The 19,042-nt window shown below is 62.5% G+C and overlaps 2 protein-coding genes across 2 annotated transcripts; one reads left to right on the top strand and one right to left on the bottom strand.

Moving 5' to 3' along the window:
* Positions 1–6,132: 6,132 nt before the first annotated feature.
* On the top strand, positions 6,133–6,940 carry PRR7 (proline rich 7, synaptic). The gene is made up of 2 exons (XM_054389325.1): positions 6,133–6,430; positions 6,552–6,940. The coding sequence occupies exons 1-2, from the start codon at positions 6,133–6,135 to the stop codon at positions 6,938–6,940; spliced, it is 687 nt and encodes a 228-aa protein (XP_054245300.1).
* A 1,065-nt stretch (positions 6,941–8,005) lies between these two features.
* DBN1 (drebrin 1) lies at positions 8,006–18,474 on the bottom strand. The gene is made up of 15 exons (XM_054389115.1): positions 18,389–18,474; positions 14,264–14,319; positions 14,052–14,164; positions 13,769–13,843; positions 13,547–13,693; positions 13,302–13,379; positions 13,058–13,209; positions 12,835–12,898; positions 12,640–12,699; positions 12,410–12,524; positions 11,073–11,210; positions 9,921–10,052; positions 8,386–8,930; positions 8,197–8,299; positions 8,006–8,076 (listed from the first exon to the last, which is right to left on the bottom strand). The coding sequence occupies exons 1-15, from the start codon at positions 18,472–18,474 to the stop codon at positions 8,006–8,008; spliced, it is 1,935 nt and encodes a 644-aa protein (XP_054245090.1).
* Positions 18,475–19,042: the final 568 nt, after the last annotated feature.

The raw sequence follows: 19,042 nt of genomic DNA, 5'->3' as shown, positions 1-19,042 counted from the left end.
CTGAGCACCTACTTGGACCTGTGGTATCATTCGCTTGCCTTGCACTAAAGATGGAGAGTATTTAAGTTTTTAACCTTTTGTTAAGTGTACAATTGGCCATGTCTTCTCTTGTCATTGGGGCAAGGAAGGCTCACACCAGGTCATAGAGGGTTGGTGGCTGTAAGGAGAGGAGCGGAGAGCCCCATGTCTGGTCTGGCTCTGTTGGTGCACCTGTCTTTTAAGGAAGGGCTGGGGCTGAGCCCTGGGGATCTCAGGTGGCCTTCAGTGGCTTCTCCTGGGTGGTTTGGGTCAGTGCAGGGTACATGATGGGTACAAGGCCTCATCTGTCCTCAGCCCAGCCCCTCTTGGCTGTCATGAATGTGCTGTGGGGCTGAAGGCAGGGTCCTGCTCCCCAGGCATTTTGCATTAGTGGTTGGGGGGGAAATATGCAAAGGGAGAGGGAGACCTTGTGCCTGCACGGAGCTCTGCCTTCTTCACCTGAGGGACAGCTTCTGGAAGCAGGCGCAGGGCTTGAGCCCGGTTAAGGTCATGTCAGTCACCAGGGGGAAGTGTGCAAAGAGGGGGAGGCTGGTCAGCATGGGTGCAGGGTGGGATTGGGGTCCAGGGCTGGTAGCAGCCTTGTGTGCAGCACTGAGGGGGGGTGAGGGGGGGGGCTGCACACAGCTGCACAGGGATGAGAATAGCAAGTGTGGCTGGGTAGCTAGGGAACAGTTGCTATGGGAGCAGGCCAAGGAGTTCTCACACTTGGAGGGGGCATCTTGGGGTAAAATCCAGGAATTTTCTGCAGTTATGGAAAGAAGGAAGGAAGGCAAGGTGGGAGGATGGGACTCCTGGGGATTGCTGCTCTCCCCACTGTAGCCTGCCACCATTGTCTGAGATGTAGCACCCCAGCACCAAAGTCCTGAGGTCACTAGCATGTTAGTGGTGTCTTTCACATGGTCACTGTGACTCTCGTGGGCAGGGCTGAGGTATGAGCAGCCTGTGGCTGGGCATGAAAGAGGCCCTCCCTTGCCCCAGCTCTCTGCTGCTCAGTGGTGTCCCAGGCCAGGCATTTAGAGGGTGCCTTGTCCCCATTCCTGTCCTTGCTAGGAGGGGGCAGGGTGGGGTGAGGGGTTGCTGGTGTACAGCCAGAGCTGGCACTGGGGCATCTGGGCCCCATGGACACAGTGGGCCCTAGATGAGTTCAGGGTGGGTCCTGGGCATCCCCAATGCTGCCCTGAGCTGTAGGGCTGTGGTGGCAGCCCTGGCACACGATTTTCAGGGGTGAAGGATGCGCTCAGCTGTTGCCTGGGCAACGGCTCCTCCTCCAGCCCACCATGTGGCTCGGGAAGCGCTCCCCCGCCTGCCCTCCTCCCCCCCCCAGCCGCCATGGGGAAGGGGAAGGCAGCTCCCGGTCCCCGGCACTGACGGGGCCGGAGGCCTGGCTCCCCCTGCCTGCCCTGGCATGATGCCCACGGGTCCATCCGTGCCCCCCACCTCTGCTTTACTTATGCCCCGAAGGAGCACCCGAGCCCCCCTGCATGGCTGCAGCCCCCTGCCTGCCGACGGTGCTGCTTGGGCATCCCCACAACCGTCCAACCATCGCCGCCAGGTTGCCACGGCTGCGCTGTGAGGTCCGATCACAGACTGGTTCCAGCAAGGTGAGTGGAAGCCGAGGGAGACATGGCCACCACGGCCCTGCTTTGAGCGAAACAGCAGTGCTCGGCCGGCTGCCGAGCCCATTCTGCTCGGCTGTGGCAGGAGCTGGCTGCCAGCACCCGGCTTTCCCGAGTCGTTCCTTGGCCGGGATGGAGGATGTCCTACCAGCCAGGCCCCGGCAGAACAATGCACTGTGTGCATCCGCGGCAGTGCCTGCCATGTTGCCCACAGGGAGGAAGCGGCAGTGGGGTCACCATCTGCAGACGGTACCACACCCTGTCACCCATCTGGCCTCTGGCCCTGGCACCCAGTGGGCTTTCTGGCCCCAAAGCTGGCACAGCTCTGCTGTGGGTCCACAGTCCTGCTGTTCCTGGCATGGCACCTGAGCATAGTCAAGGGAGAGTGTCTGCCCTTGCCCCTGGTTTTTTGTTTGTTTTGTTTTTTTTGTGTTTTGTTTTTGTGTTGTTTTTGTTGTTTGGTTTGTGTGGTGTTTTGTTTTTTTGTTTGTTGTGTTTTTTTTGTTTGTTTGTTTTGGTTGTTTGTGTTTTTTGTGTTTGTTGTTTGTGGTGTTGTTGTTTGTTGGTGGGTGTTTGGTGTTTTTGTTGTGTTTGTTGGGTTGGGGTTTGTTGGTTTGTTGGTTTTGTTTTTGTGTGTTGTGTGTTTTTGTTTGTTTTGTTGTGTTGTTGTTGTGGTGGTTTTGTTGGTGTTTTGTGTTTGTTTTTGTGTTTGTGTGTTGTGGTTTTTTTGTGTGTTTTGGTTTTGTTTGGTTTGTTTTTGTTGGTGTGTTGTGTTTTTGTGGTTTGTGTTGTGTTTGTTGTTGGTTGTTTGGTGTTTTTTGTGTTTGTTTTTTTGTGTTTTTTTTGTGTTGTGGGGTGTTTGTTTTGTTTGGTTTTTGTTGTTGTGTTTTTTTGTGTTTGTGTTTTTTTGTTGTGGTGTTTGTTTTTGTGTTGTTGTTTTTGTTGTTTTGTGTTTGTTTTTGTTTGTTTTTGTTTTGTGTTGTTTTGTTTTGTTTTTTTGTGTTTTTGTTTGGTTTTGTTTGTTTTGTTTTTGTTTTTGTGTTTTTTGTTTTGTTTTTGTTGTTTTTTGTTTTTGTTTGTTGTTTTTGTTGTTTTTGTTTTGTTGGTTGTTTTGTTTGTTTTTGTTTTTTTGTTTTGTTGTGTTTTGTTTTTTGTTTGTTTTTTGTTTGTGTTTTGGTTGTTTTTTGTTGTTTTGTTTGTGTTTTTGTTTTTTGTGTTTGTTTTTGTTTTTTTTTTTTTGTTTTTTTTTTTTTTTGTGTTTTTTTTTGTTGTTTTGTTTGTTTTTGTTTTGTTTTGTTTTTGTTTTTGTTTTTTTTTGGTGTTTTTGTTTGTTTTTGTTTTTTTTTTTGTTTGTTTTTGTTTTGTTTTGTTGGGAATGGGCACAGTCCCAAGAACCCAGGGGCTGTGGCCATTTGCTTTGGGCAGAGAACAGCGGGTGACATCCCCCTGACAGCAAATGGCCACGGGAGACTTAGCACAGGGGAGCGAGCTTGGACCAGGCTGGTGAGGGGTCTGCCCCGGGACAAGAGCAGCCCTTCATCGTGCGAGGTGACCTCAGGACAGCAGCCTTTGCCACCCCTGACACTCGCTGGCTCTGGGCTGGCACAGCCACATGTCCCACTGCACAGACATGGCAGGAGCCCTCGTTAGCGGCTGAGCTGCCCTCCCTGCCCCGCTCCTTGTGCTGCTTTGGATGGCACTCCGGGGGAGCGCTTGGCCATCGCCTCCTGAGACGGCTGCGTCTGGCACCGGAGGAGCTGGCAGTTGGCACCCCCCGGCCATCCCGAGTGCATGGCTACCGGATGGGGGAGCTCGTGGCATGGCTCCACGGGGCATCACAGAGCTGTCATTGCCCACCGCCTGGGCCGTGGGGCTGACACCTAGGAATCCTGGGCCCCCTCTCCGTGAGACTCTCGCGGCCACTCCCAGGGATGTCAAGGCCCTCACGCCACCGGCAACCTCGCGGCCATTCCCCGGGAGGAGGGGATTCCCGTGGCAGCACCCGTTCCCCCCGCCCCATGAGGGAGCCTGCCTGTAGCTCCCCCTGCTTGGCAGAGGGTCTCGGGGCGGGGTGGGGGGGAAGGGTGTGCGAGGGACCCGGCGGCTCCTGGGACCCGGCGGCTCATGGGTCCCTCCCCGAGCCGACGGAGGGGCGGAGCAGCGGGGCGGGAGCCCGGGCGGGGCGGTGCGCGGCGACGGCGCGGGAGCGCTCACCGGAGACAAAGGCAGCGCCGGGAGGCGGCGGCGGCGCCGCGCACCGGGCGCGCACCGGGGTCCCTTCTCCCTTACCCCCACCCCCACCCTGCCCCCCCTCCCAGCCGATGCCCTATGGAGCCGCCGCCGCCCGCCGCCTGAGCCACGTGCGCCGCCGGTAACGGGAGCCGCGGAGGGAGCGGGCGCGGCGCCTCAGCCTGTTGCGCGGAGCGGAGACAGCGGGGCCGGGGCGGGGGAGCGTGGGGCCTCCATCACCGGGAACCGACGGTCGGGGCGGAGGCGCGCGGCGCGTAGCGGGGCACGCGCCTCCGGGGAGGAGGAGGAAGAGAAGGAGAGGGCTGTCGTCGCGCCCGGCACCGGGGAGGTCCTCGGCGGGTTTCACCCCTCAGGCCAGAGACACCGGGCGGGTATGCGACGCGGACAGCGGAGCCCAGGCCGCGGCCGGGGAGAGCTGCGGAGCGGCCCGGGGGTACCGGCGGGGCCCTGTTCGGCGGCTGCTCCCAGTCCATTCCCCGCCTGGCGTGGGTGTCTCCCAGACCGGCCCCCGCGCCTCCCCCAGCCCGCACGTCCCCAGCCCCGGCAGCTCCGTTTCCCCCCCGCATCCCCATCTGCAAACGCCCCCGTTCCCTCCGCGCCGCCAGCCCGCCCTGCCCTAGTTCTCAGTGTCCCGTTACCCCGGTGCTCGGCCCACGGCCGTTCCCGCACGGTGCTCACCTCCGCTCCGGGATACCTCTGCGGAGATCCCCAGGCGCCTGTTGCAGCTGGGGTCAGTGAGCTCTGCCCGCGACGAGCTAGCCTTAGCCAGGCACCTCAGAAGGGGCACCCCCTCCCCAAACGCCCACAGCCCAATGCTGCCTCTGACCCCACCTTCATCTACATGATGAAGTACCCACGACTGCCCGCAGTGCCAGCTGCTGCCTGCCGAAGTGGGGCCAGGGTTCCCCGACCTCTTCTTCCCCCCCATCCCTCCTTCTGGATGGGCTTGGCCTCTGGCCCCATGGCCCCACTGTCCTTCCTGCTTCCTCACCTGTCTCTTCGGTACCCACTGATTCTGCCGTGGGTCCCATTGCCAGCAGCATGACCCTGATCGATGGGGCAGTGGGAGACCCCACACCCCTTCGCTGAGCAAAGGCACATGGGAACACGATGGTGGCCCTGCCATCAGCTGCCACCTTTCTATTGCTTGCTCTCCTTCCCACTGCTGAGCCTGTTTTCTCCCACACTATGATAATAATAATCATGATGGGTGCTTGCATGCCTGCCTGCAAGCACCCATGGATGCTGCTCCCAGCTCAGTGATGTGCATGCTCCCACTGGCATATGCTGTCCCTGTTCAGTACTTGGCTGGACATGACTGAGCTGTCACCTTGCCTAAAGACAGGGACCCGACCAGTGACGCTTCCCATTGCCATCACCCCCTACCATGTATCACCATGTCAGGGTGCCACATCCCCTGATCCTTCCCTCTGGCCACGAGGCTAATGGTGCACGTGCTCATGCCAGCACCACGTGCCAGAGACAGTGGGCAGCTCCACACATCCCTTCTCCTCCCCAAGGCACCCTGCCTGCTGTGGGGTGGCGTGGGGTACCGAGTTGCCTGAGCTCTCCAGCCGATTTGGGGCGTTCTGGGCAGGGAGGAGGGGGCAATGTCAGCAGATGCCTCATGATCTTAAAGGCACCAATGCTGTGGGGCCTTAGCACCCATCTTCTGCCCTAGAGGGCCCAGCACCACCACGGCAGGGTGCTGGGAGGGGTGCAGATTAGCAGCCATGGGGGCGATGGCGGGGGTGTGCATGGGGCTGAGCATGGCTCCCCACCGGCTGCGGGTGCCGCTGCGCATGTGGAACGAATCACCATGGGAACGGGGCTGCCGCGTCCCCGCCACACTCACACTCACGTCTGTCTCGTTGCAGGGTCCCCTCCCCGACGACCCCTTCCCAGCGATGGGCAGTGGGACCCCACTGGCCCCATCCCCCCGCCGCCCACCCCTCCGGCCCCCTGCCCCACCACCCACCCAGCACACCCAGGCCTGACCCACCTGCTCCAGCCCCCCACAGCTCCATGGCGAGGATGGACCCCTGACGGTGGGCACCCACGAGTCGAAGGAGACGCAGCCGCTGGGCACGGCACAAGGAGATGCCCTCGGCAGCCCTGACAGCATCGGGTGCTGCCCTGGCCCTGCCACCGCCGCCCTGAGCATCCCGTCCCCTACCCCGAGGGCAGAGAGAGAGGCAGGGGCCTTCCCCCCGGGCTGGCAGCCAAGATGGTGATGTCCCAGGGCACCTACACCTTCCTCACCTGCTTCGCGGGCTTCTGGCTCATCTGGGGGCTCATCGTGCTGCTGTGCTGCTTCTGCAGCTACCTGCGGCGCCGGGTGAAGCGGCAGCAGGAAGAGCGGCTGCGGGAGCAGAGCCTGCGTGCGCTGGAGCTGGAGCCGCTGCACTACGAGGGTTACGGGGGCAGCCCCCCCGGCATCGCCATTCCCCACCGCCTCCGCCTCGAGCCCCACCATCATCACCCTCACCACATCCCACCCCCCCGGCCCTGGAGCTGTCGGCACGGTAAGGAGCAGAGAGGGGTTTTCGGTGTCCTCGGGTGGGATTTTTTTGGGGAGGAAATGGTGAGAGAGCCGGGGGGCAGCACTAACGGCAGCAGGGGTCCGGGGGGGGCTTTGCCTTGCAGAGTCAGACCTGTCAAAGCCGCCGTGTTACGAGGAAGCCCTTCTGATGGCGGAGCCCCCGCCGCCGTACAGCGAGGTGCTGATGGACACGCGGGGGCTCTACCGCAAAATCAACGCCCCTTTCCTGAGCCACGAGCGGCTGGAGAAGCAGGAGCAGCCCCCGAGCTACAAACCCCTTTTCCTGGACGCCAGTTACGGTTCGGCACTGCACCTGCCCCGCTCGGCCAGCCCCGGCCATGCCTGCCCGGACCTCTACCTGCAGGCAGAGTGCTCACCCCGCATGTTTCCCAGCTGGACGGACTCGGAGCTCAGCAGCAGGGACACCTACGAACCGGGACCCTGGCACCTCCCAGTCTCCATGCCCCTCTTCGGGAGGACTACCGCTGTCTAACAGCGACCTCGGGGGACCCCCGGACCTTGCCATGGGTACCTCTCCAGCACTAGGGGTGTGGTTTTGGTTGCCCACATCACCCCGGGGACACCAGCCCTGGCATGGGCCATCGCTGCCGGCGTGGAAGGGGCTGGTTCCCCATCTGGCCCCTGCCAGCCTCCCCATGGCTGGGGGCCCCCCCATGGCTGGGGGCGCTGGGGACCTGGACTCTACTCTGTTTCTTAAATTTTTTGTTTGTTACAGTTTGAGAATAAAAGTTTGTGGCTCGGGTTTGCCTCCCGACGGGCTGGCATCACAAAACCCCCGCGGGGCAGAGGCAGTTCCCCCCCACCATCGCGACCCTCCCTGCCTCCCCCTCCAGCAGGCTGCAGCCCCCATGGGAGTCGCTTTATTTATTAACAGACATGAGCACACCGCCAGTACAGAACTTGTGCTTTCCAAAAACAGTTACTGGGGGGAAGGGGGAAGGAAAGGGCCAAGCAGGGGCCAAGCTGGGGAGAAGAGAGGGGGTCCCAGCGAGGAAGGAGTGGATGGGTAAAAAGCCCACCGCCAGCTCCAGCTCCTTGCCGGGGTTTTTGGGGGGGAGGGGGAGAAATGCTGCCGGCCGCAGCCTCGCCTCGGTCGGGTTACTTTATTGCCATATTCATTTATTATTATTATTCTTCCTTGTGTTTTGTTTTGTTGTTTTTTAACTCGTGCAAAGTACTGGGGGGGAGGGGCTCTCGGGGCGGGCACGATGAGAACGAGGACCCTGTCCCACAGCCGGGAAAGGGATGCGAGCGTGTGTCTCCCCCCCCCCACAAAAGGATGCTGGGGCAGGACACTGCTAAGGGGAGGCTGGGGGGGGCTGACACGGCTCCTACCGACAACTTAAAAAAGAGAAGGGGGGCGGGGCTGTAAAAGGTGCCCCGAGGCGGGGGCGCAGCAGGGTGGCCCCTACCCGGAGACCTCATCCTGCGGGGCCCCGGAGGGGTGAGGGGTGGGTCCAGCCCCTGGCTGCGGCCCCCGCTATGCCCCACGCCGGCTGGGGCGAGGAGCTGCCTGCGCCGGCAGTGGGGCCCAGGCTTAAAGACCCCCCCCGAAGCTCTCCTCCTCCTCGGGCAGGGGGTCCGTGTCCCAGCATGTGATGTCGATCTCTGGGGGGGCAGGGTGGGGGTTGGGTGAATGAGGGTGGCATCAGATGCCCCACGGAGGGATTCAAGGTAGTGTGGGGTGTCCCACGGAGGGACAAACATACTCCCCCCATCCCCACTCACCTGGGGGTTTGTTGTAGAAGACAGGCTGGGGAGCTTTGGCCGACAGCTCCTCGGGGGGGGGGACCTCCTCCTCCTGAGACTGGCTGAAGTAGCCCTCGCTGGCCTGGGGTGGGGCAGGCCATTAGGACCCACCCCCCACTCCCAGCCACCTCATCGTTCCTCACCCAACCCTCTCCCACCGATGCTCACCTGCTCCCCACGACCTGGTGTCCCATCCTTGGGGGCCATCTCCCCATTGGTGATGGGAGGGGTCTCCCGGCCCAAGTTGTCCTCCTGAGGGGCATGCTGGCAGTCAAGCCCCCGAGGCTGGGGGTCCCCCGTGTCGGCTGTCTCCTCTTCCTGCTCCATGTCGCAGAAGGTGGCAGGGGGCTCAGGCAGCTCATCAAGGCTCAGCAGGGCCCCCTCACTGGGCAGCACAACTGGGGGACCCTCAGGGACAGGGGCAGCAGGCAGGGGCCAGGAAGCTGGGGGGATCACCCCGTCGCTCTGCCACAGGTCGATGAGGCTCTCAGGGTTGGGGGTCCCTTCAGGCTGGGACTCGGTGGCCATGGGTGGTAGGGTGGTCTCAGCAGGCTCCAGGGTCACCAGGTCCCCCAGGGCATCACCCCCTTCTGTCCACACTGGCCTGGGGCTGGGCTCATCCCTGGGGGGCTCAGTGGCCTTGTCCTCGAGCCCTGGGAAGGGCCAGTGCTGCTCGGGGGTGGCTGGCTCAGCCTCCTGGGTGCTGGGGGAGTCTGCAAGGTGGGGACAGTAGTCAGTGGGGGCAGACCCCTCTTTCCCTTATCCAGGGCTAGGGGACACTTGGGGACAGGGCTGCAGCTGGGCAGGGTGGGGGAGCATGTCCTGGGAGCAACTGGGATGAGTGCAACTGGCTGGGAAGGTAAGGAGACCAATGGTACCAGGGGCCTGAGGGGACATGGGAGGGTGTGGGCTGTGAAAGAGAGGGAAGGCGTGGGGGCAAGGGATTCCTTGAAGGGTGGATGGACCCTACTGGGGTGGGAGGAGTATCTGTGAGGCACAGAGGGATGTGGAGGGGACTGGAAGGAGTGCACTAGGAAGCTGCAGAAGGGAAAGCTGGGATGCAGCAGAAGATACAAAGGACCCAGTGGAACGCAGCAGGGACAGATAGGAAATGTGTAAGATCTGTCTGGGATGCACTGGGATGCAGCAGGACAGCGGAGACACGAGATGAGACATCAACACTGTCAGGGATGTACTGGGAAATGTAGCACAGACAGCAGGACTGCACTGGGGTGATGCTGCAGCAATGGAGATGGTGGAGATTCACTGAATGGGGCAATGCACTGACAATGCACTGTCAGGGTGAAACACGGGGAGGCTGTGCAGCAGAGACAGCAGAGATGCATTGGTGTTAGAAAATGCACTGGAGGCAGCAGGGTTGTAACAATGTTGGCAGGGCTGCACTGAGAGATGCAGCAGAGACAGCTGGGATGCACTGGAAGAATGCAAGAATGACGGCAGGGATGCAGCGACGCAGAGCAGTGGGTATAGTGGGGACGTGCTGGGACGCAGCAGAGCCGGCAGGGCCAGAGCTGAGAGGAACTGAGCAGGGCACGGGATGGGCAGCAGGGCTGCAGCACTGGGCTGCTGTGGTGGCTGCAGAAGAGCTGAGGGGGCTGCAGTGGGGAATGCGCTGCAGGGAACCGCAGGGATGTGCCCAGACAGCCCCCGGCAGGGGCAGGCAGTGCCAGCCCTGTGCCCACCTTTGGGCATTGCTGGCGTCTTGCTGCCTGGCGCGTGGGTGCCCGGCTCAGCCAGCGGCGTGGCGGCCGGGCTGGACTCGCAGGGGCTGCAGCCCGCTGCTGAGGCCTTGCGGTAGGTGTCCGAGTGGCTGCCTGCGGACAAGGGAGACAGGGTGCCATGGGAGGACTGTCCGTATCAGGGGAGGACCAGCACCCTAGCACCACCCCTCCTCTTGCCCTACACTGACCAGGCCTCAGCTGTCAAACTCATGTCAGCATGTACCTGCCACCGTGTTGTCCCTTCCAGTGGTTGGGCAGAGGCACCCATGGGTGCAGCAACCACTATGCCCTGCTCTGGGCATCTACATGGGGCCTGCTTCAGCACCCACGTCTGCAAGGTACAGGGACAGGCAGCCCTATACCTGCCATGGTGCCCAGTGGCCTTGCCCACACATCACCACAGCCTGGCCTCTGCAGGCACAGCTCTGCGCCCTGCTACCCTTGGTTGGGGGTGCACAGACCCACATGGCCCCAAGCACTGTCTGGTCCCTTCTGCTCCACAGGTACAGCCCCATATGATCCTGGGCACAGATTTTTCCATCTCCATGGGCAGAGTCCGGCATGGTTCAGGGCAAAGCCTGCCCTGTCCCCTTCTGTCCCATGGTCACAGCCTGCTCCATCCGCCTCTGTTCCTGCACTGTGCCCCTTCTGTTCCATAGGCACAGCCTGCTCTGTCTAATGGCAGAGTATCATCTCCTCAGGCACAGCTATGCCCTGTACTCCTTCTATGTGATGGGCACATCCTGCTCCATCCCACAGCAGATCATCATCTCACCAGGCACAGCTCTGCCCTCTCAGTGTCTGTTACAGGGACACAGACTGCCCAGTGCTGCCTCCCCATACCATGGGCACAACCTGCCCAATAGTCACAGCCTGCTGCATACCCCCACCCCAGGGGCACAGCACCCACTGTGGGGCCAGCTGGGGCATGCAGGGTGTTAGTGAGTGCAGGCACAGCCCCTGCCTGTGTGCCCAGCCCCTTTGGGGTGCCCATGGGAGGGATGCTGCCACTGCTGTTAGTCCGGTGTGCTGTGGGGCTGGGATGGGCTGTGGGGCAGCTGCCCGTGGCTTGGTCCCCCAGAGCTGCATGCCTGGGGACTCCCAGCTACCTACATGGGAAGAAAGAGGAGAGATTTGGGGTGCGATGGCAGGTGATATAGGGGAAGGGGGTCCGTGGGGGGGAGGAGGAGGAGGAGGAGGAAGAAGGTGGCCCACTGTCAGCTGTCTTTATGAAAGGACAGTGCAGACGACCTGCTGAGAGAAAGACAGACAGACGGACAGACAGGGAGAGAGGGAGAGAGAGAGGGAGAGAGAGAGAAAGAGAGAGAGAGAGATATGGGTCAGTTCCTGCTCAGTGCAGCCATGGTGGGGCCAGGGCACAGGGGCACCAGGTCAGGAGGGTGCTGGGACAGGAGGTAGCTCTGACAGTGGGGTGGGAGGATGCCAGGACAAGAGGACGGAACGACAGCAGGACAGAAGGATGGGAGGCAATGCTGCATGACCAGGTGGGGAGAGAGGCCTGGACACAGGCACATGATCAACTATCTTCTTAGGCATAGCACAGCCCCCACAGCATGAACCCACAGCACAACCCACGTCACAGCACAGCTACAGCACACAGCCCACAGCACGACCCAGGGCACAGCCCCACAGCACAGCTCATGGCATGACCCATGGCATGACCCCACAGCAAGAACACACATCACAGCACCCTCTCCGCCCTGGCACAGCCCCTCCATCACAGCACCCCAGCACAACCCTCAGCACAGTCCTATGACATGGACCCACGGCCAGAGGCATCCACCAGGACAGCCAGTCCCTGTCCTAGAGACGCAAAGAGAGTCCTGGGACTGGACCCCAGGCTGTGGAGCAGCCTAGCCTCCCCATACAGCACACTCTGTCAGCTGGGGGCACACTCTGTCAGCTGGGGGCACACTGGGTGCCCTACACCTGCATCACTTGTGCTCCTTTTAGCTTCCCCTGTGGGATGAGTTTCCTTCCCACGCCACCCTCAAACTTCCATTTGCCTGCCCATGCTACACTGACCATGCTGCCAGCATGGCTGCTGGCACAATGCCCTGACAGGTGAGTGGATGACATCCCAACAGGGAGCAGGACAGGCCCCCTCTTGCTGAAGACGCCCTTGCATCCAGCCCCTGCCGAGCTGCCCCAGCTGCAGGGGCCACATGAGGTGCAGTGGCACTGGTGATGATGGTGGCACAGCAGAGCAGGACCTCCTGCTGTCCTTCTGCCCTCAGCACCAGACAGCACTGAAGACAGCAGAGGGGACATCCCCTCCTCACATTACAACCCTTGTCCTCCCAAGACCCCATTGTGACCTGCTGAGCTGCAGGGAGCCCCAGAAGCACCACACTCACCTGCTCCACAGCCTGCATCCCCTCTCGGCCTCTCTACAACCCCCCAGTGCCTGCAGTCCCCCAGCCCCTCACCTGTCCTGTGGCTGCCTGGCGAGACAGCATCACTGCTGCCTGATGCCACCCGCTCCTGCTGCTTGAAGAAGTCCCGGGGGTTGTCGGGCCGCTGAGCGATGATGGCAGCAGCCTCCTGTGGGGACAGGCACAAGGGAGGCTGAGACCCATTGCCCCAGTGGTGTGAGGCTGTGAGCACCACTGGCTAAGGAGCAAGGGTCAGCATCAGGCATGGCTGCCACTGCACTCACCTCCACCTCTGACTCTGATTTCCTGAGCTGCTGTCTGTCATCCTCCTCTTGCTGGTCCCCCTGGGGAGGGACATGGTGTAACAGCCAAAGCCTCAAGACACCCCTGGAACCTGGCTGGGAACAGCCCTTCCCAGGGTGTGACTCTGGGTGCAGCTCCAGCTCCTCCCCTGGCCCCACGCCCACTGCAGCACTCACAAAGATGGACTGCTCCTTCAAGCGCTGCCGAGCCTCCTCTGCCTCCATGCTCTGCTGCTTCCGCCTGCGATGGGCACACAGGAGAGGGGCTGGGCACTGGCTCCTGACAGTCCCTGCCCCAACCCCATGCCAGGAACATGCACCCATGCGCCCACCCAGATGCTTGCAGCACATGCAGAGACATCCCGCAGAAGCCCAAGTCTCTCCCTGGCCCCCGCCATGCCTGTGCTCCTCGATCTGCTCCTCTCGCTCCCGGTAGCGCCGCTCCCGCTCCTCCTGCTCCAGCCGCTCCTGCTCCATCCGCTCCTGCTCGAACCGCAGCCGGGCATCCAGGGCCTTTTTCCGCTCCTCTTCCTTGCGCAACTCCTCCTCTTTCTGGCAGGGGGGAAATGAAGAACAGGGCTGCCCATCAGCCCACCAGCAGCTCACCTCACTGGCACTACCCACTATCCCAACCCGTACCCCACCTTGGCTTGTTCCCAGAACTGCTCCCGGTTGAGCCGCTTCATCTCCACGGTGGCATCAGTTTTCTGGTATGTGGTGCCCTGGGACAGAGGAGAGGCGGGAAGGGCGGAGGGGCCGGGATCAGTGAGGGGGAACAACAGTAAGCGGCACACAGGGTGACGGACTGTGGCAGACAGGAGCCCTAGGCAGGAGGGATGCCCTGCACCCATTGCCACCGTTGCTGCCATCGCTGCCATGGGGACATTACCACGGGCTCAGCATTCTCGTCCTCCCGCAGCCGCAGGCGGTGCAGTACGGGGCTGGAGACACGAGCCAGCCCATTGGAGAGCCGCTGCCCTATGGCCCCCGGGTCAATATCCTCCACGCTGCTGGCGTTGACAATGACATCCACACCCTGGGGGGAAAAGCAGCCATCAGGGACCAGGGTTGGTGACTCCACAGCATCATCCCCCTCCCAAGAGTCACTCACCTGGAAGAACTCAGCAATCTTGGCCACGTGGCTGGCGCAGGCGCATTTGCGGGCATCCGGTACATCCTCACCCACCTGTGGCAGCCAGGGAGGGGCTGAGCTGGGGAGGGGTGGCAAAGTGACCCCCACCCCACTGATCACCACAGGGCAGAGGGATTGCGGGGAACCCACACTTCTCTGGCCATCATAGGCTCCTCCCTTGCACTCAGACATGCTCCTGCCAACACTGTAGCCTTGCTGGGCACAGCATGGGCATACCCAGCATGGCCCCCTTCACACTCACCCAGTTGACGAGGACATATTTGGGGAGCACCGCCTGGGGGTCCTTGACGCTGCAGAAGCCATACATCACCTTCTGGATCTCGAAGTGGCCAGAGAGCTCCAGCAAACCTCCACCTGGCACAGCACTGTCAGTCCAGGTCCACCCAGCACCAGGATGGGTGCTAGGGAAAATGGTGGAAAAGCTGAGCTGGTTGTGGGGACAGATGACCTTACCTCCTGATGCTGCCAGCTTCAAGTCATCGGAGCCATCCTCATATGTGTAGAGCGCCCTGGGGAGACAGCATGAGTGAGCCACAGCTGCAGGGAGCACCCCTCCACTTCCCCATTCTGCTAATGCTGAGGTCAGGACAGGTCTTAGGGGACTGGCCAGGTGTCCACAAGCAGTCACACCGCTACATCAACCCCTTGTCCATCATAACCGTGAAAGACCAGGCTACCAGATAGAGCAAGCAGGACTTTGGGCAGGACCTATTTCTCCAGCCTGCTGGCTAGCAGCTGTGGGACAGGGTCCCAAGGGTGGGGACAGAAGGGCTACTCAGCCACAGGAACCAGCTGGCTACCATGCTGTGCAACAAGCCTTACAGTCCCTTGTGTGCCTATCCCTGTCCCATCCCAACCCTGCTGGTTACTGACTGGCTTTGGGGACAGCCCGATGCCCCAGTGGGGAACTTGGGACTGCTCACATGCCAGGCTGCGTGAGCCACCGGCCCGGCAGGCACCAGGCTGGGGGAGGACACCGGAGCACCAGCAGCAGCAAATCAATGTGCTGCCGGGGTGTGATGGGGCCGTCATGGAGACTGTTCCTTGGAAACCATTCCCAGTGGATGGGAAACTCCCTCTTGCTCCCACTGTGCCCTGGCCAGCCCCACCCCTGGGGCTCCGTGGGGACCCCCATCAGCCCACACCTCCCCAGGGGCATGCAGTCAACTACTGGGGGGTGAGAATGCATGCTGAATTGGTCCAGGGCGGGTGGGCGAGGGGATGAATGTTGCCAGGCAACCAGCATCTTCCATCACCATGGCAACCCCCCCATCCCAGCTGGGATGCAACTCGCCCCGATGACGAGGTGATTAGGAGGGGAGCGGGGGAGGCAGGCAGCGGGGACCTGCCAGGCCCTGGCAGGCACCCAAACCTGCCTGCCACCATCACGCACTGCACCCGGAAAGCCAGGGCCACCCGTGCTGGATGTCCCTCACCATCCCTGCACCACAGTGGGTGGCTCTGCTGATTGGCATTTGGCTGGCAGCACTTGTGCAGTGCTTGCCAAAGCGCCAAAACCCTTGTGGTGCCGAGCACAGCCATCCTCACCCAAGCTTGCAGCCTCCAGCCAGAGACTGGGGGACAGGAATCAGGAAGGTCCCTACAGGCAAAGGCACTGCCAAACTGGGGCCACAGCTGGACAAGAAAATGCAAGGGGAAGGCAGGCATGTGCCTAACATGGAGGAGGCCTCCCTCCACCTCCTGGTACCCATTGCCCTGAGCCCCCAGCAGCCAGCCACAGATAATTGCACCAACAAGATTGACTTTAATCCGCACATCTCGATCCTGCTAATCAGCCTCCCCAGTCGGCGCCAGCTCCCAGCCTGGAGCTGGCAAAGCTGCTGCAAAGCGCTGTCTCTATGTCTGCACCGAGAAAGGGTAGCAAACGCAGCCCCTGACTCCAACTGCAGTCTCAGCCTAGGGCACCTGCTGTGATCTTTGGAGATGATGGCATCATCTGAGGGAAGCCCAGGGTTTGGGTCTCACAGGGTTGGACACAGGGGGCTGCAGAAATGAGGAAACAAGTATGGCAGAGCCACGGCTTCACTGCCTGGGGAGCCTGGTGGGTGCTGGGGCACTGCCTGCTTTCCCCCACCATGCAGGGTCGTATCTGAGCACAGTGTTGCTGCCTGCATGCAGGAGGGCTCCCAGGGCAGCTAGGGCTTGCTGTGGAAACAGAGCCTTATTTTGAACACAGCCCAGCAGCACAGCCTGACCCCTTGCTGGGATGGATGATCTGGAGGTTTCCGGTTCAGGTGCCAGTGGGGCTGTGCTCAGGCCAGCAGACTAACAGCAGACCACAAGCCCTGGCAGCAAGGAACAGCTGTGCCACAGGGGGTGCAGGCAGCAGCATGCATAGCTTGTCCCTTTCCACAGGCTTTAACCCTCGATCCATCCTTTTCCCAAACCCTGGGGCTCCTGTGGGTGGAGGTGCCCTGTGCAGCTCACGGAGGCAAGAGACTCCAGTGAGGATTCCCCATCCCCAGCTCTGCTGCCCTTACATGGCCTCATTGCTCACCCGAGCTGGCAGAGCACACGGGTACCAGCGTCTGGGGCACTTGCAGCTGCCTGCCCTTCATACCATGTCTGGGGAGGGGGAGCATTGCCCCAGCCCGGGCACATGTGTTTCCAATGTGGCTGGGAGCTCCAGGGACTCGCCGTGCTCGGAAAGCAGTACCAAATTCCTTTCCGATCGAGTAATAGGCCCCAGCAGCCTCCGCGGGGCCGGGCAGGGGGAGGGGACGCTCGGACCCTCCAGGACCGGGTTGGAGTGGGGGAATCCCAGACTAAACACACGGATCTTGGACGGGCAAGAGCACGGCATCCCCCGACAGCAGTCTACGGCCGGGCTCCAGCACAGTGTCCTCACAGCCCTCGGCTGAGCCAGGCTGTGTTACTGCCGAGGGACGGTCTCCATCACCCTGCCTGATGCAGCCCCCTCCATCATCACCGCTCATCCCGCACCCGGGCACTGGGCCCTGCAGCAGGGATGCTGCTCCTAGTGGCTCCAAGTTCCGGGCACCCCCGGTGACCATGGAATGGAGGGGATGGGAACGATGGGGTGAGTTCGGCCCCAAGGATGGGGATGGTTGGGACTCACCGCCCAGCCAGGGCTCAGCGCTGGAAGCACGGGGCGGGGGGGCGGCCTCGGTGCTCGCCTTCCCGGGAACCGTTTCTGCTGCTCTCAGCAGCTTTGGCAGGGAGGGCTCCTTTGCAGCGGATGCCGGGAAGCGAGATGTACCCAGAGCTGACAGCTGTCTCCTGGCCGGCAATATGCACCCTGCTCGCCCACGGAACCCTTAGGCTGGCTGCTGGACTGAGGAGCTCTCCGGAGACCCGGGGCTGGCAGGAAGCAGGATCTTCCCTGGCCTGCCTAGCCCAGGAGGCTCCCAGCCCTGTCCCAAGAGCAGGAAACCTGGCTAGACAGTGGTGTGCATCCCAGCTGGATGCTGGATCCCCATCGGCTGGGTGGTAGGTGCACCCTGAACAGGTGCTGGATGCCCCCCAGCTGCATGGTGGGTGCCCACTTGCACAGCAGGCACCCCTGCCAGAGAATAGCATCACCCAACGTTGCCCATCAACCTATCTCTGCTCAGCCGGCTGCACCCCAGGGTGCCAGAAACATCTCCCTGCCCTGCACAGCCCAAGCACTCTTGAGGGTCAAGGAGAGGGGATGAAGGGGGCAGGTGGTCACAGCCAGCCCCACAGCACCAGGGTGGGGCCGGAAGATGTGGGTGGGCATTGGAAGAACAAGGGTGGTGGTGGGGTGATCCCTACCAGCTGCTGCGCTGGCTGCACCAGGGCCTGGATCTGTCCGGGGCGCGGCTCCCGCAGCCCGGGGTGCCCCGTACTGGGGATGCAGGCAGGGCATGGGGGCCCAGGGGCTACCCCTAGGGAAGGCCAAACCCTGCCCCGAGCCCGCGGCAGCCCCAGCCCGGCGGGGAGTCTTGGGCCGACGCATCGCGGCCTCCCGGGTGTGAGGCACCCCAGGATTCTGAGGGACGGGCCCCGGGAGGGGATGTTCGGTCCTCCTGCGGCCGCCGGCCTCGCTCTGCCGGGCAGAGGGCCGCCTGCTGCCGGAGCACCGTGAGACCGGCCGGGAGCGGGGCCCGGCTGGGGCCGCCCCGATCCACACCTCCCTCCGGGCGCCCCTGCCCGCAGCTCCGGCTGCAGACAATAGCATGGGTCCCAGGGCCGGGCCCAGCACCGGGGCGGGTAGCCGCGAGCCCTCCCCTCCGTGAGCGGACCCTCTGCTGCCCGCGCTCGCTGCCCCGGCGGGGGTTCGGGCCGTTCCGGGGGTTGCTGCTGAGAGCGGCGGGTCCCGGCAATAGCACGTGCCGGCCCGGTGCAGACAAAGCGGGGACCGCGCCCCGTCCCGGTGCAGCGGCGGGCAGGTGCGGGTAACGGGGGCGGCAGGACGGGCACGCCACCCCCACGCCGCCCCGCCCGTCTTTGTGTGCCGGTGCTCCCGGCACCGCGGGCCCGGGGAAGCGCGGGGCGCGGCCGGCGTTACCGGGCGGCTCTGTGCACAAAGGGCGGCGGCGGCGGGGACAAAGGGGCGGTGGCGGGCGCGCTCACCAGTCGGTGGGGCTGTCCTCGCCGATCACGTCCTGGTAGGAGGCGAGCAGCTCCAGGCGATGCGCCGCGAAGCCGACGCCAGCCATGGCAGGGCCGGGATGCTGCCGGGGGGACCGGAGGGACCGGCCGCCTGCCCGCCTCCGAGACACTGCCGCAGCGGCCGGGCGGAGGGGCGAGCGGCGGGGAGGCTCCGCCCGCCGCCGCGCCCGGTCCTAGCGCCGTGAACGGCGCCCCCCCACCCCGCCTCCACCCTCCAGCACCGGCCTTCGCCCCCGCCCCGGCCCCCGCCGCGCCCCCGGGGCACCCCACCCGCCGTGCCGCCGGGCATCTCACCGAGACCCCTGGGGTGCGAGCAGCTTCGCCCCTGCCTCGGGATCCTGCATCTCGGACCATTCCCCGCAGCCTGGACCGTCTCCCACCCTAGGGACCCTGAACCCCAGAAACCGGCACCCCAGCTCGACTCCGACTCCATTCAGGGACTCTGCACCCCCTGTGGTTCCATATGGTTTCTCTGCCCTTAGGACCAGCATCCCATTCTACCTCCTCCTGGGGACACGGCAACCTGGGGACCTTGCTTGGATGCTCCTTTGCACCCAAGACCCTCCCCTGCTTCACATCCCCCCCCACCCTGGGGCCATAGCACACTGGGAACTC

Source organism: Indicator indicator, chromosome 18, assembly GCF_027791375.1.
Source record: "Indicator indicator isolate 239-I01 chromosome 18, UM_Iind_1.1, whole genome shotgun sequence".
Lineage (NCBI taxonomy): Eukaryota > Metazoa > Chordata > Aves > Piciformes > Indicatoridae > Indicator > Indicator indicator.
This window is presented reverse-complemented; position numbering and strand designations above follow the sequence as displayed.